Raw genomic sequence first — 15,273 nt, 5'->3', positions numbered from 1 at the left:
CTTTCCACCTCTATCCTATCCATCCCATTCATCATCTTATACGTCTCAATGAGATCTCCCCTCATTCTTCTAAACTCTAACGAGTACAAGCCCAGTTTATTCAGCTTCTCCTCATAGCTCAACCCCCTCAACTCCGGTATCAGCCTAGTAAACCTCCTCTGCACTCCCTCCAAGGCCAAAATATCTTTGCGCAGGTGCGGCGCCCAAAAATGCACACAGTACTCCAGTTGCGGCCTCACCAATGCCCTATACAGCTGCAGCAAGACCTCCCTACTTTTATATTCAATCCCCCTCGCTATGAAGGCCAGCATCCCATTCGCCTTCCTGACCACCTGTTGCACCTGCAAGCTGGGTTTTTGTGACTCATGCACAAGGACCCCGAGGTCCCTCTGCAACGTCGCCTGCTGCAGTTTTTCGCCCCGTAAGTAATAGTCCTTCCTACCATTCTTCCTACCAAAGTGGACCACCTCACACTTGCCAACATTAAATTCCATTTGCCATTTCCTGGCCCATTCGCCCAGCCTATCTAGGTCCTTCTGCAGGCTCTCCACACCTTCCGCACAATTTGCCGTTCCCCCAATCTTGGTGTCATCAGCAAATTTCGACACTCTACACTCGGTTCCCTCCTCCAGATCATCTATATAAATGGTAAAAAGCTGAGGCCCCAGCACCGACCCCTGGGGCACTCCACTAGTCACCATCTGCCAATCCGAATAGCACCCGTTGACCCCCACTCTCTGCCTCCTATTTGACAACCAATCCTCTATCCACGCTAACACCCTACCCCCAACTCCATGTCCCTCGACCTTCGGCAATAATCTCTTGTGAGGCACTTTGTCAAACACCTTCTGAAAATCTAGAAAGACCACATCCACCGGCTCTCCTCTATCCACCGCCCTAGACACATCCTCATAGAACTCCAGTAAATTTGTCAGACACGACTTCCCTTTAATGAAACCGTGCTGCGTCTGCTCTATCAAGCAATTCCCTCCTTAATGACAGATTCTAACATTTTACCTACCACAGACGTTAAACTAACCGGCCTATAATTCCCTGCCTTTTGCCTGGCACCCTTCTTAAACAACGGCGTAACATTAGCCGTTTTCCAATCATCCGGCACTTCCCCGGAATCCAGCGACGTTTGGAAAATAACCACCAAGGCATCCACTATCACCTCCGCCATTTCTTTCAGAACCCTCGGATGCATTCCATCCGGTCCTGGGGACTTGTCCACAATCAGCCCCTCCAGTCTGTCGAGCACCGCCTTTCTAGTAACAGTAAGACTACTGGTGTCTTGCAGAATTATTTTAGGACAGGATAGGTGGTCTTGTTTATAAAATACGCTTCAAGCAAAGTTCATAGCATTCATTGTTGACATTCAAAGATTAAGCAAACAGTAATAAAAAATATGGCAATAATTATGCATACACTTGGCAGCAATTACACTTAAACTTAAAAATTTCTTGCAGAATCAAACATTAAAAACATTGAACTCAAAACTGTAAAGTTAATCAGACCTCAATGAATTGAGTACCTTTTTCAAATCCCACTTTTATACCCCTTTTCACAACTGTGAGACAGTTTTCATATTCGATAATTAATTCCTTTCTCACATTACTTATGAATGCAATTCCCCAACTTTGTTATAGTTTCACCTTGATTAACTGTCAATCAAATTTTCAAAAGAAAGGTCGTTACACAGAAACGTAAAAAAAGGTCTTCTAGAGAGGGTTTTCACGTGTCCAAATAAATATTAGGCCTCAGGAATCAACTGAAATTAAAACTTCTTGAACTGATGGTCAAAACAGGTCTTTGTTCATTATGCCCTGCTGGGACATTTTAAAGTTACAATGATGGTGTAACCAAACAGCTCCTATTTCTCTTTAAAGCTGAAAGACATTTAGAAATAGAAGAAGCCATTCTGCTCCTCTCTCTCAAGGCTTGAGTAAACAAAGGAAGTTTGTTTGTGCACCGCTGAATCTGTTGTCAACTACAAGTTCTCTGACTGCCTTTGTCTGGTATTTCTTCTAATGTTTACTGTCTACTTTTTTTTTAAATTGCTAAAACATTTTGACACAAAATAAAGCAATTAATGTCTTATGATTAAATTTCCATCCCAACAGAAACTCACTTAATAGGGAAAAGCTAAGAATTATATATAGCAGCACCATCTGATTAACCTTTTTGTTACAAAACAAAATAACATGAATGTATACACTCATTGTTCAATGTGAAAAAAATATAGCCCACTGGCACTTGGCTCAATTTTCTACCCAGTATTGCAATTTTGCATACAAGTCTCAGAAGCAATGGAAGTGTCAGATTTAAAGTGTAACTACGCCATAACAAATCACTTTCCCAACTTATAAATCCACAAATGCTTCTACCAAGGGCAAGTGTGGCCCAGAAATCCTTTAAGTTTTCAAACAGAAAACCAGTTTAAGTAGTCTTAGTTGACACATACCTCTCTTAGAGGAATAATAAGACTGCACAGGTTTTCCTCCTTACTGGTGAAGCAGATGTAATTAGTAGATACGAACATCTGACCCATGACGTGCACTTTACTGAAAGGTGTCCAAAGAGTGCAGTCAGTATGCCCATCCAGACGCTCATCTTTCGGTAGTCGGAATAAAGCCCTGTATCGCTCACTTTTTGCTCTAGCGTCAAGGTCCCTTCGGTTTCCAAAAAATAATAAGTTTCATTAGAGGGTCCTGACCTTAAAAATACACTTAATGAAATGAATTCCATTAAAACAGTTAAACATCTTCACTGACTTCAAGCAGAATTCTATAAAATGTGAGAGCTCAAATGAAATCTTTTTAATATAAACTGCAAAATTACTAACCGTTTTAATACAGAAACCTTTTGAGGAGACTTCTTCTTTAGTTTTGGAAGCGATCGGTCTTCTTCAAAGCCTTCATTGTCAAGGAGCTGTCTCATGGCAATATTGGCTAGTTGTTCCATTAGTTTAAAGGTTTCACCAATATTGAGGAAAACAGAAAAAATATGTTCACTGCACCGTGTGCTCACTTTGATCATTTCAGGAAAGAGCAATGTGGTATTCTTCTCTAGCTGGGTGATATCTGCCCATCGAATCACTAGCTTAGCTGAAAAAAGGGGAAACTTGAAATTGCTTTTTCTATCAATGCATTCAAGAGAACATCAAACAAATTATATTTCCTAATTATCTTCACAGACATTAAAAAATAGTTCAGCAAAAACATTCAAACACTTGATTTTGTACATATCTGCAAATTAATTGACAGGTTTCCATAGAAGCCTGCAAATGGAAATGTTACTTTCTTAAAGTAAACTGTTTTCTTAACAATGATCCCATTGCTATATTTTCAATAGGACTCTGTGCTCAACCTGTGTTTTCTGTAGTCAATTATTCTTTTACTTAGAAGGCAGTCATACTTATCTCATTGAACATATAGGTTTTAAGTGTTTCCTGGATAACTTTTGCTATCAATTCTGTTCTAAAAATAAATAACTATTATAACTTTAATTTAATGGCTTCTTGTTCATTTTTATTTGGTTGAATTAAAAGAGACAGAATGACCATGGAGAGAATAAATTAAGGGGAACTATGAGCAGTCACTATTGTGCTGTCGCAATAATGGGATAATGACTCAAGAGTATAAAATCTTGTCATTTTAACTGTTAATTCAGATCACAAACTGTTTAGCTTCTAACTTGTGTCAGTTACCTTTGAAGTTCATCAGAATGCTTATACAAACATAGCAAAAGTGGGGGCGGGGGGAGGAGGCATTTGGCAATTAAGATCTCACACTGTTCAGCCAATAACTTAGATCAGCCTCCTATATAAGGTTAATCAGCATTCAAGACTGGATTGAGGGTGGGGAGGGGGATGAAGTGACAAAACCAAGACAGCTGAGTAATTTATATATTAAACATTCAGAGTTGCAACATAATGCAAACTCCAATGATATAAAATGAACTGGCTACTCTATTTTCCAAACTGAAAATAAACAGCAAAATATTATACCTTCTTTTCCCAGCAAAAATGAGTAAAAACAGAGATGGTTGATGCTGAGATACATCCAACCCTGCCGTGGAACCCGACCCTTCCAATAACTGCAAGAGTAGTAGTTAACCAGCTTTTCTTCTTCAGGCATCCCAAATAGCTTACGAAACTTCAAAATAGCTTCCTTAAATTTATCTGTGTCATCATCTTCCTTTATATCGTTATTTTTATTGTACTCTGCAATTATACCCTAAAACAAAAAAAGTGAGCAGTTAGATGAGTAAAACGCATACAATATTAAATAGTTACAAATTCACAAAAGTAAAGGCATTTATCTTTCCATAATGAAAACTGAACTAAAAACAAAGGAAATTCTTTTTAATTCTTTCATTTTGGAAAGATAAATGACTTTATTTTTGTTAATTTGTCCAAAAAAAAACTTAATCCCTAAATTGGGATACAGTATAAAGCAACTGTGGTTCTAAAAAACATGGTACATTCATTCTTACTTGTATTCTGCCTTCATTATTCTGCTATATTATTCAATTATAAATTCTTCACTTGTTTTTATCTTTTAGTTCAGTGTTATTTTGCTCATGGTTACCTGTATTTTACCCTTGACAAATGTAGTGATATCATTTTCATTCTCGAAGATTGAAAGTGTCTGGAGTAGATTGTGCTCCATCCATTCCCAGTGTTCAGTTATGTCCTTTCTTGAGCCACCTAAGAAAGCAATAGCATTCTAAGTATCAAGCAATTAAGTTTATATCTTTCTATTAAAATCAATATACAAATATGTTATCTTAGCCATTCAAGGTATATCTAAGAAGAGCAAATAAATAAAACTAACAATATTCTTGCCCTAAAAAGACTTTCTCAATGGAAATACAAAAACTGCTAAACATCAGCAACAAATATTTCTTAAATAGTTTTTAGAAATAGTTTGACCCAAGGTCGTTCATAGAAATAGTCCATTTTAATTATGTTTCATTCAAAAAAGCTTTTAGTCTAAGTTTGATGGCCGGGACCTGCAGCCTATGTATATCCAGTGCTGTATTTATACTTAACTATTAATATTTGTCTTCCATTAATCATGTCATAAGTATTTTATTGTAGAAACTACACACTTTTCTAACATGCTAACATTTCTCTCATTTCTATCTTCCCATTATTTTGGGCTGTGCCTCAATAGAACTAAGATCAATATCTCTGCAGGGAAGTTTACTACTAATGTGGAGAGGGTTTGAACCAGTGGTGGGCAACTTGTGCCCCATCAGGATTCTCAGTGAAATCTACAAGCATTTTGAAAACCGCTGCCCACCAGCAGGGTTGCCACATTCCACCAGTCTCCATCCACAGTTTTTTCTGCTAAAGTGAAAAGCAATGGCACGTGAATGAGGTGTGTGCTGATTGCATACAATGTTGACTGTCAGGGCTGAGCACTGCCTCCGCATTCAAAGTCTAAATATTTATTTTGTTTTTACAATTCGAAGTTGATGGTAGTTCTATTAATGATTAAGTAATTTATATAATCTATTATGAAATATTTAGCATGCATAAAATATATTCAAATTATCCATGAGGTTATGGTTGGTGAGCATGCCCGATTTCAATCTTGCAGCTTACTGAGGTATAGCAGGGTCACTCATGCAGCTCATTCACCAGCTTAGATACTTTTGCACGGTTCTTCCATCGCTATTTATTTTTCACAGGTCAGCAATCCCTGGAGACAGCTCTGTAGCGGCTGTCCCCAAGAGGGCACATTAGAAACACCAGCCCACATGCATTCTTTTTTCAGTGCTCACCCTCTTCAGCAGTGCTCAGCATTTTGCTGATTGTTAATTGGGCAACCAACATGAAATTGCACTCTGGGCTGGCTGCGGCTTTCGGGCCTGCCGAGTGCACATGTCCATTGTCAAAAAATTTAAGCCCCTGTCTTGGGTGAGCTACAATTTCCTCTTGCTAAGTATTATGCGACAATTTGTTCTAGCCCCACCCCAGCTTTAAACTCTATCCTTGCCATCGATTTCATACTCCTTTCCAGGAACTATTTTAGTTAAGAATTCTGCCCAATTTAATCATCAGCACCTCTCCATCATAAAGCCCACCTATTTTTAACACTGCAAAATCACTTATCTTTGCTCCAGCTTTAGCCCACCTGCAGCTGAAGCTCTCACGCCCATGCCTGTATCATCATATGTTCCACACTTTAATTCCCTCTTCGGCCACACAACCCCACCCCACCACTTGTTGCCTCCCTTGCTTCCTTCAAATTACAAAAGAATATGACAGTAGAAGCATCCTCAGCCAACATGTGGTCAGATAAAAAGGTGGCATCTAATGCTGTGAATAGCACCATTTATGTTTACCACCACCAATGATATACTGCAGGTCACAAATTTCCCAAAATTTGGCAAAGTGTCAGGTTCAGACTGAAAACAGGTGTATATCGCTCCAGATGCACAGCCAAGTTTTCAATCCTGATTATTTGGCACTCAGTACACAGAGAATTTGGACGCGTGTTTTGCACCATCATTCTAGCAGGACCAAGGCACAATAGAGCTGATAAGCCCCCCTACCACCACATAAGCATCAGAGCACCCCCACCCCACAATCACCACACATAAGGGGAACTGTCTCAAAGGGGCTTCCCAGAGGACCCACCTCTGGCACTCTGGAAGTGTCAACTTGGCACTGTTGCCCTGATGAAGGGGCAGTGCTTTGAAACCTTGTGGTTTGTGCTACCAAATAAACCTGTTGGACTTTAACCTGGTGTTGTGAGATTTCTTACACTGCTGCCCCTGCCAGGTTGTAACTATAACTTGAGTAATTTTGAGATAACTTATACTCAATTTTCATAATCAGCATCCAGGTTACAAAATAAATACTGAAGAGCCTGTGTGCAGCTATTTGAAATAAATCAATTTAACTGAAAGTTGAGCAGGAAGTCCTAAAATGGAGGAAGATATTCTAAAATGCCCAAGGCTCAAGTTAATCTGCTAAAAATTGACTAACAAAGCAAAATCACAGACAACATAATTTGAAAATAAATTTTACATTGTGAGTATTGGTATTTGCAACATAAAATGTATTTTTCCTAAAGAAACAGCTCAAACATTAGAGCGCACCCCATTAAAAGATATCCTGAGATACTCAAAAGAAAACTGCTGTAGCAATTTTAAAAAATTGTTTATTTACTGTACAGAGGAGATAGTTTTCCATTAGACATTTAGAACACAGTGTTATACATTAGCACTTTATAAATGATTTATAGATTTAAACCTAGTGTTAGTACTACTAAGATCAGAAAGATAAATTATACTGAATATTGTTCTATCTCTGGCTTCAGATCTATTAAAAAATTGTTACTTTCTTAAAGAAAAGGATTAAATATTTCTAGGGTTTTTAATGTCCAAGTTACACAAGAATGAACTGTTCTGTTGGAACTTACCACAGGCAATTGTCCAATAGACTAGGGAGTCAGGAGTCTGGTAAAGGATTCTGTATGGTGCAACTCGAGCACTGGAGTCCAACACAACATCAAGTGTCCCCACAAGCAAACCTGTATTGAAAGTTCCAAAACAAAAATTATTGGAATTATTTACAGCTAGGGAAACATCCACAATTATAGTAATTATTCTTGATATTTAGAGATTGTCAAAAGTTCAGACTTAAACTTTTCAGAACAGATCGGTCATGTTTTCTAGATGTAAAAACAATTATTTATAATTGGCCAATTAACAAAAATCTTATGGATTATTTAAAAGGTTAAAATTATTATAACTATAATCTTACATGAACTTAAACAAGTAGAATGTGAAATTCTTGACACAGAATATCTATCTTTCATACTATACTACACAGATGGATAAAACGTTCTTGCATTGTAATCTGATGGAATTTAATAGCACCTGAATGCAACCATTTTTTTAAAAAATTATCTGAAAATGAATCTTCTCAACCTCACTTTTTATTCAAACTTCTCACAAGCTTACTAACTTGAAAAGAACATCATCACTGCACAAAATTTTCCCCTTTTTGCAGAGGGCAGGGAAAGCGGCATTGAAGCCATCGACCCCAACAGCAGCTTTCTTCGCCATATCCTTAGAAACTTAAGAGATAAAAAAAACCAAGGGTCAGGCAGGTTCCATATGAGGTGGACTCATCAGCAACTTAATTTTTTAAAAAAAGATTAGGGGACCATTTTAATGTTTGGCCCAGTGCACAAAAGGAAAAATTGAGCCCCCCCAGCACTGCCCAGGAGTGATCCTCTCACCCTAGTGACCTACTCACTCGAGCTCCTCGAGCAGGTCTGGCAGCCAGATTGATGCATACTGTGGGAGATTAGCCGTAATTCACGTTGGCACGAATGATAATCTCCCCGTTGCATTATCAGGTGTGGAGGCTTGGCAATTAGATTCAAATTTATGATAATAGGGCTCTTGACATCGAACATCAGGGATCCATATAGTCACTGGCAAGGGATGGAGACAATCACTTTTACATTGACATGAAATGCAATTTGGGTTTCTTGGGATTTTCTGCTCCTGTCACCATTCACGCCTTACAAGGAAGGGAGCAGAAAATCACAGCCATCGTCTCAACGTGATCCAACAATTGGAAGGGGAAGTCACGGGAAATAATTTCTTCAGGTACGAAAGAGTGTCATATTGGACTCGAAACAGTAACTATGTTTCCCTCTCCTCACATGCTACCAGGCCTAGTGAGACTTTTCCAGCATTTTGTTTTTATTTCAGATCTCCAGCATCTGCAGTATTTTGCTTTTATTACAACAAGTCACTGTTTTCTGAAACTCAAAACGGCAGATTCTACTATGTCTGCCAGAAAATCTACAGATTTCTGTCCTTCTGGAGCAGAAGTATAATGCACTTTTAATAGACTGGTAGAAAAAATAATGGTTTGAATTCAAAAATCTGATGGTTAGAATTCTAAAGCCAGCAAATGTACGAAAAGGTTTTTTCTAAGAAGAGTTCCTGTAATATAACAAGGGCACCTTCTAAGGATGGAATGTGATGGAAAGAAAATTACAGCCTCTAGCATCATCATCTATAGCTCCAGACTACAACATGCATGTAAAAGTGCAAGGTGCCACAGCAACTCTGATTCCTTGGGTGAACATATCACCATATTTTCTGGACAGGAGTGGTACAGTTATGCTGTATTACTCAAGCAGTATTGCATCCCATATACTGGGGACAAAGGACCCGGAAAAGTGTAATAGTACGTGCAGCTTTTGAAATATCAAAGAACTTCTTAAAAATAGAACTTTTGCTAAATAGATAATCTTAAATGCCGAGGCACAGATTATACAAGTAAGACTATACGAAATAGGAATAGGAGTGGACAGTTTGGCCCTTGAACCTGCTCCATCATTCAGTACAATCATAGCTGATCCAACATTCCTCACATTCGCTTCCCTGCCCCTTTTCTGTAACCTTTACTTCCCTCACTAATCAAAAATCTATCACAACCTGAAATATACACAAGGATTCTGCCCCTGCAGTTCTTGTGGCAAGGAGTTCCAAAGACTCTCAGCCCTCATCTCAGTCCTCAATTGGCTCCCTTTTCTTCTGAGGTTATGCCCTCTGTTCCTAGACTCTATCATGAGGGAAAACACCCTCTCAGCATTTACTGTCAAGCCCCAGAAGAATCCTATACGTTTCAATGAGATCATCTCTCATTTCTAAATTCCAATGAGTATAGTCCCAACCTGTTTAACCTTTCCTGTTAAGAAAATCCCTCCATACCAAGGATCATCCTAGTGAACCTTCTCTGTACTGCCTCCAATGAGTTTATTGCTCAAGGATGAAATGAGAATCTTCCAGAATATCGCTAATGGTAGGTGAAATAAGTGAAGTTCTGTTTCTGTAATTTTGAAAAGCACAAATGAAGTGATGTAACCTACCATTATCTCTTTGTAAACTGTTTTCATCTCTCTCGCAACTTGCTTTCCACCTAATCTTGTGTCATTTGCAAATTTGGGTACAACATATTTGCTTCCTTCCTCCAAGTCATTAATATATATTGTAAACAATTGTGGTCTCACCATTAGTCCCTCTGGAAGCCCACTGGTTACAGGTCACCAACCTAAAAAAATGCCCACTTGCTATTCCCTGCCCTTTAGCCAATTCTCTATCCGACGCAATATACTACCTCCAACACCATGGGTTCTTAACTTACGACTTGACCTTTTGTGAGAAACCTTGTCAAACACTTTCTCCAAGTCCAAATACAAAACATCTATTAGTCCACTTCAATGCACTCCGATTGAGACTTTTTTAAAAAACAAGTAAGTCAATCAGACAGGATTCTCCTTTCATGAAGCCGTGCTGACTCTGCTTGATTAGATTACAATTGTCCAAACATGCTACTATTACTTCCTTAATAATTGATTCCAGCATTTTCCAACAATAGATGTTAGGCTAATTGGCCTATAGTTACCCTTCTTGCCTCCCTCCCTTTTGAATAGGAATGTCACACTGACAGTTTGTAATTCTCTAGTACTTCTCCAAAATCCAAGAACTTTTGAAAAATTACAACTAATGCATTACCACTATACCTGTAGCTACTTCTTTTAGGGTCATATTTTTTCAGCCTATACTGCATAAGTGCATTCATATTATCAAGAAAATATAAAAAGCAGAACTTTGTAATGCAAGCTCAATGGAAGGTCTCTGACACAATAAACTAGTTTCATTAAAGTGTGGAATACTGTATAACATACAGCAGATTGAAACCTGTACAAAATATTCACTTTGCTATGACAGTAAAGCAAAAGTATTAATTGGAGAAAGTATGTCATTCCTATTTGTTCATTTTTTTCACCAATGCCTTTTTTTAAAACCACTCATGCTGCTACATGCCAGGAACATAAACAGTGTTGTTTGATGTTGTTCCCCACCTCGGCATTTACTCCCTACATAAAGCCAAATCTTTCCTTTATAACAGCAATCAGTTCAAACTTGTCTGAGTTGAAACCATCCTCTGGATGTTAACATGCAATGAGTGAATCAATTTCATCCATTTCCAGAATGCCAAACTTGGCCTCATTCTACAAAATATGCAATGTAACCTTTTGAGACTGTGAAACTAGCCACTAATGCATCTTAAGTTTTCCTCAGCAATTCCAAGGTTTTGAGCAAGTTGTCTTTCCTTTAACATGAGCCAAAGACGGGGTGGGAGGAGAGGGGGGTAGAGTTGTTTCTTCTAATTTGTACATCACTTTATTTGTGCTTCTCAAAATTACAGGAACAGAACTTCACTTATTTTATCTACCATCAGTGATATTCTCGAAGATTCTCATTTCATCCTTGAGCATTAACTCTCGAGACTGATTTTTAAAGAGAAAGGAATTTCCACAGTGTCAATAGGAAGAATACAACAGAGGTATGCAATGTCAAACATTCTGTTGTTAAGATGCACTCACTCATACGTGCACTGTTCTTAACTGAAGAAATGCTACTTCCACGGACAAATCAAAAAGCAGACGGATAAGTTATCCAATTCCATAGGCACTGTTATAAAAATCTTAAACTCTGTACACCTGCATAATTTGGACCCAAGGGTAAAACTGAACAGGTGATCCAAAAGAATACGAGTGTAATATGCAAGCATAACATCAGCATCTGGAGACAAGTGATATTGGTAAAAGGCAGGCTAGAACATCACTCTGGAGCTCCACTTACACTTTATCACAGCTGAGTCAACATGGAAGTTATTGTACTACTGCAAAGACTCAAAATGTGAAAACAAAATCTCAATCTTATAAATCAGTACATGGAGAGAAAAAGACAGAAAATGCTGGAAATACTCTGACAGCCTCTGTGGAGTGAGACAGTTAACGTTTCAGGTTGACAACCTTTCATTAGATCTGATGAAAGATCATAGATCTGACACATTAACTTTTTTCGCTCCACAGATACTGCTGGGTCTAGTGAGCATTTCCAGCACCCTTTATCTTTAGTTTAGATTTCCAACAGCTGCAATACTTTGCTATTGTATAAATAGAGATAGGGTATAGTTAATTTAAGAGGTTGGGTATTAAATCAGTCACAAGTCTAGGACAAAACAGATAAATTCTTATGTCCATCATTTGAGTATAAATCTGGCCAAATGAACTGTCAAGTGCATGAGAACCAGCTGGATTTTAATTTAACCAACTTGAAAATTTAGCAAGTTTGACAGCATATGGCTGATCCATCCAGGTGAAGACGATGAAAATGTGCCCCAAAATTATTTAAAATGCAGCCCAGAGAGGTGCTGTTAGGATAGCAGAAAGTAAACACCTTACCTTCACAATGCTGACCATGAAATTGTTGTCCTTAGTTTGGAGCCAATTTTTCAACTGCCTCAAACATAAAACTTAGGTTTTGTATGGGTTTGGGCAGATGAAGTTAACTCTCGTCAAATTCAATTAACAAATTAAAGAAGTTCCAAGCTGAAGAACTCTCCACACACCGTACATCTCATCTCAAGAGTGTTTGAGCTAGACAGCTAATATCTTAATTCTATAACACATGGAAGGTAACTAAGCTACATCTCAATTTCAGAATCCCTCCAAAAATGATTTCATAATTTATGCATATTTCATATACATTCTCACATGAATTAGTAGCACCAGGCCATTCAGCCACTCAAGCCTGCTCCACCATTTGATGAAGTCACAGCTGATCTGATTGTAGCCTAACTCTACTTTCCTCTCCACCCCCTACACCCTGGTCAATCAAGAATCTATCTAACTCAGTCTTAAAAATATTTATTGACGATCACCATCACTGCTCTCTGGGGAAGAGAATTACACAGGCTAACAACCCAGAGAAAAAAAGTACCTTCATCTCTGTGTTAAATGAGAGATCCTTTATTTTTAAACTGTGTATCTTGGTTCCAGTCTCTCTCATAGGGTAAATGCTGAGAGGATGTTTCCCTTATCAAGTTATCTCAAGATCTTATGTGTTTCAAGAAGATCAGCTCTGATTCTTCTAAACTCCAATGGATACAGGCTCAACCTTTCCTCGTAAGAAAACCTTCATCCCATGAATCAGTCGAGTGAATCTTCTCTGAACCGCTTCTCAGTAAATTATACACTTCCTTGAAGAGACCAAAAGTGCACACTCCAAACATGGTCTCAGCAATGCCCTATACAACTGTAGCGAAACTTCCTTATCGTATATTCTATTATCCTTGCAATAAACAAAAACATTCTATTTTTCCTAATCATTTGCTTTATCTGCATACTTTTGATAATTTGCATCAAGACATGATATGTTCTACATTTCCTTAGAAAGATTTATATTTCCTTTGTGTGGAAATATTCCTGAACCTTACGCGAAACACATCTGTTGAAACAAACTTGCTTAAATTAGAAATAATACCAATTCATAGGAATTTGGAAAAAGATTCTTGTCAATTTTTATTTTTGCACTACAGGTGTGTTAAACTTTACAGTTAAACTACTTTTAAAATATTACAGGTATGGAATTTTCTTGCCAACTATTTCATATAAATTCATATGTCTATTCCAGATAAATTCAAATTTATAACTGAAACAGCCTATGTCAATGTACCATATTGCAACTACAGCAGCCAATAGTGGCACTATTTGACGGCCAACTAATGGAAAGATAAAGACATACATCTTAATTTTAAATCAGGACTGAATTACAAAGTAATACCTCATTCCTACTATCCTTGCCCCATAACTAAGCTTCACTGTAATATCAATGCAAAATTAAAATACTGGAAATCTGAAATGAGAGATAATTCTAGAAATATTCAGCAAATCAGGCAGTATCTATGGACAGAAACAGACATAATTGGGCATAACTTCAGTGGTAGATTGCCACTCTGTACTGACTTATCTGCACTTAAATTCTAAAGCGCCTGTCTTGCACGACCTTTTTGACTCAGGCCAGGTGAGAATCAAGAAGCAAAGCACATCGCCAGCTTCAGTGATGAAGTATAAAAGGAACAGAAGGAAGGAGGGAGTGTCCCTTTTTTATGGCACTAGCTGCTGTGAAGCAGGTAATTTACTAGTCCCATTGAAAGGAACAGGGTAAGTTTCTACAGTGAGTGAATGGAATGGGGGGTGGGGGGGAAGAGGAGTTGGACATGAGGGCGGGGGTCGTGTAGAGTGGGTCAGTGGTGTGGGGCCAGTCAGTCGGTGGATGGGGTCCTGTGTATGAGCGTGGGGGTTGCCCAATGCAGTAGTTAGAAGTGCTCTTTTCCCTTCTAATTCTTTCAGAGCAACTATATGAGTGTAACACTGCCAGAACCATCTGAAGTTAGTGATTTAAATCGCTTTATCAAATGGCAGCACAATTGTCCAGGGAAGTTAGCCCTTCTGGACAATTGTTGGGAAAACTCTTACCTGTGAACTTCTGAGAGGGATTCCATAGTGCATCTTTTGGGTAGTCCAAAATCCAATGCTGGGGAGCCAGGGAGTTGCAGGCCACTGTTTCATATCCAAATAAGGGTTAATTGTTTCACTCCACACAGTTACCTGACCTGCTGAATATTTCCAGCAAATTTTTTATCATCACCAGAAGACTACATTTGGCCTCGATTTCCCATGTGCAACATCACAGAAGATTGCCTATTTAATTAAACTTGTTATATTAAAAAATAAATAAAATGTATACTTGTCTCTTTGGCTGGTAGAATAAACGTCTTTGAAGACTAATCATACGATGTTATTTGGAAATTTTAAACATATTCTTTGCAGGTGCTCAGCACAATAAAGCTACATCACTAAGTCAGTGATGTGGAGATCACCTGTCACTTTCCTAGCTCAGTAAGGTTCAAGCTCGAATCTCAAAAACCAAAGTTACAATGCTAGCACAATCAATGGGAAATACTGAAAACCAATGATCCCAATGTCCTGTGCTCCTGGATCTTCCTTTATTGTTGTTACTCCAATAGCTTACGAAGGCTATAGAGCTCTTGCATCAAAAATTACCAATCTTTTGTTTGTGTCATAGATGTAAACATCATATGGCTCCACAGGTCACATAAGAACTTAAATCTATGCTTCATTTATACACATATGTATATATATCTCACAACTAAAACTTTCACACTCAAACAGGATAATGAACTAAAAATGCAAGTAACTATTTACAAGTTGCCTGCTACTCAAAGTCAAATTGTCAAAGTTTGGTGGGGGTACAAATAGCTTGCAATATATAGTTTGGACACCCTGATGCAGAATATCCACTGAAGCATGCAGCATACCCTCACTGAGTGCTTTCCTTGGGTTGGATGGCTTT

General features: G+C 38.2%; 1 protein-coding gene across 1 annotated transcript in view; it reads right to left on the bottom strand.

Annotated features, from left to right (window-relative positions):
- tbc1d9 (TBC1 domain family, member 9 (with GRAM domain)) overlaps positions 1-15,273 on the bottom strand; it is a 50,097-nt gene that overhangs the window by 31,190 nt on the left and 3,634 nt on the right. The window contains exons 2-6 of the mRNA XM_080194081.1: positions 7,440-7,550; positions 4,593-4,711; positions 4,010-4,238; positions 2,846-3,107; positions 2,465-2,672 (exon numbers count right to left, since the gene is read on the bottom strand). Of these exons, the coding sequence (XP_080050207.1) occupies positions 2,465-2,672; positions 2,846-3,107; positions 4,010-4,238; positions 4,593-4,711; positions 7,440-7,550 (929 nt within the window). The remainder of the gene's footprint in view (positions 1-2,464; positions 2,673-2,845; positions 3,108-4,009; positions 4,239-4,592; positions 4,712-7,439; positions 7,551-15,273) is intronic.

The sequence above is a fragment of the Carcharhinus amblyrhynchos genome, chromosome 1, assembly GCF_965287045.1.
Source record: "Carcharhinus amblyrhynchos chromosome 1, sCarAmb.v2.hapA, whole genome shotgun sequence".
In the NCBI taxonomy this organism is placed as follows: domain Eukaryota; kingdom Metazoa; phylum Chordata; class Chondrichthyes; order Carcharhiniformes; family Carcharhinidae; genus Carcharhinus; species Carcharhinus amblyrhynchos.
The sequence above is the reverse complement of the archived record's forward strand: the minus strand, read 5'-3'. Positions and strand labels throughout refer to the sequence as shown.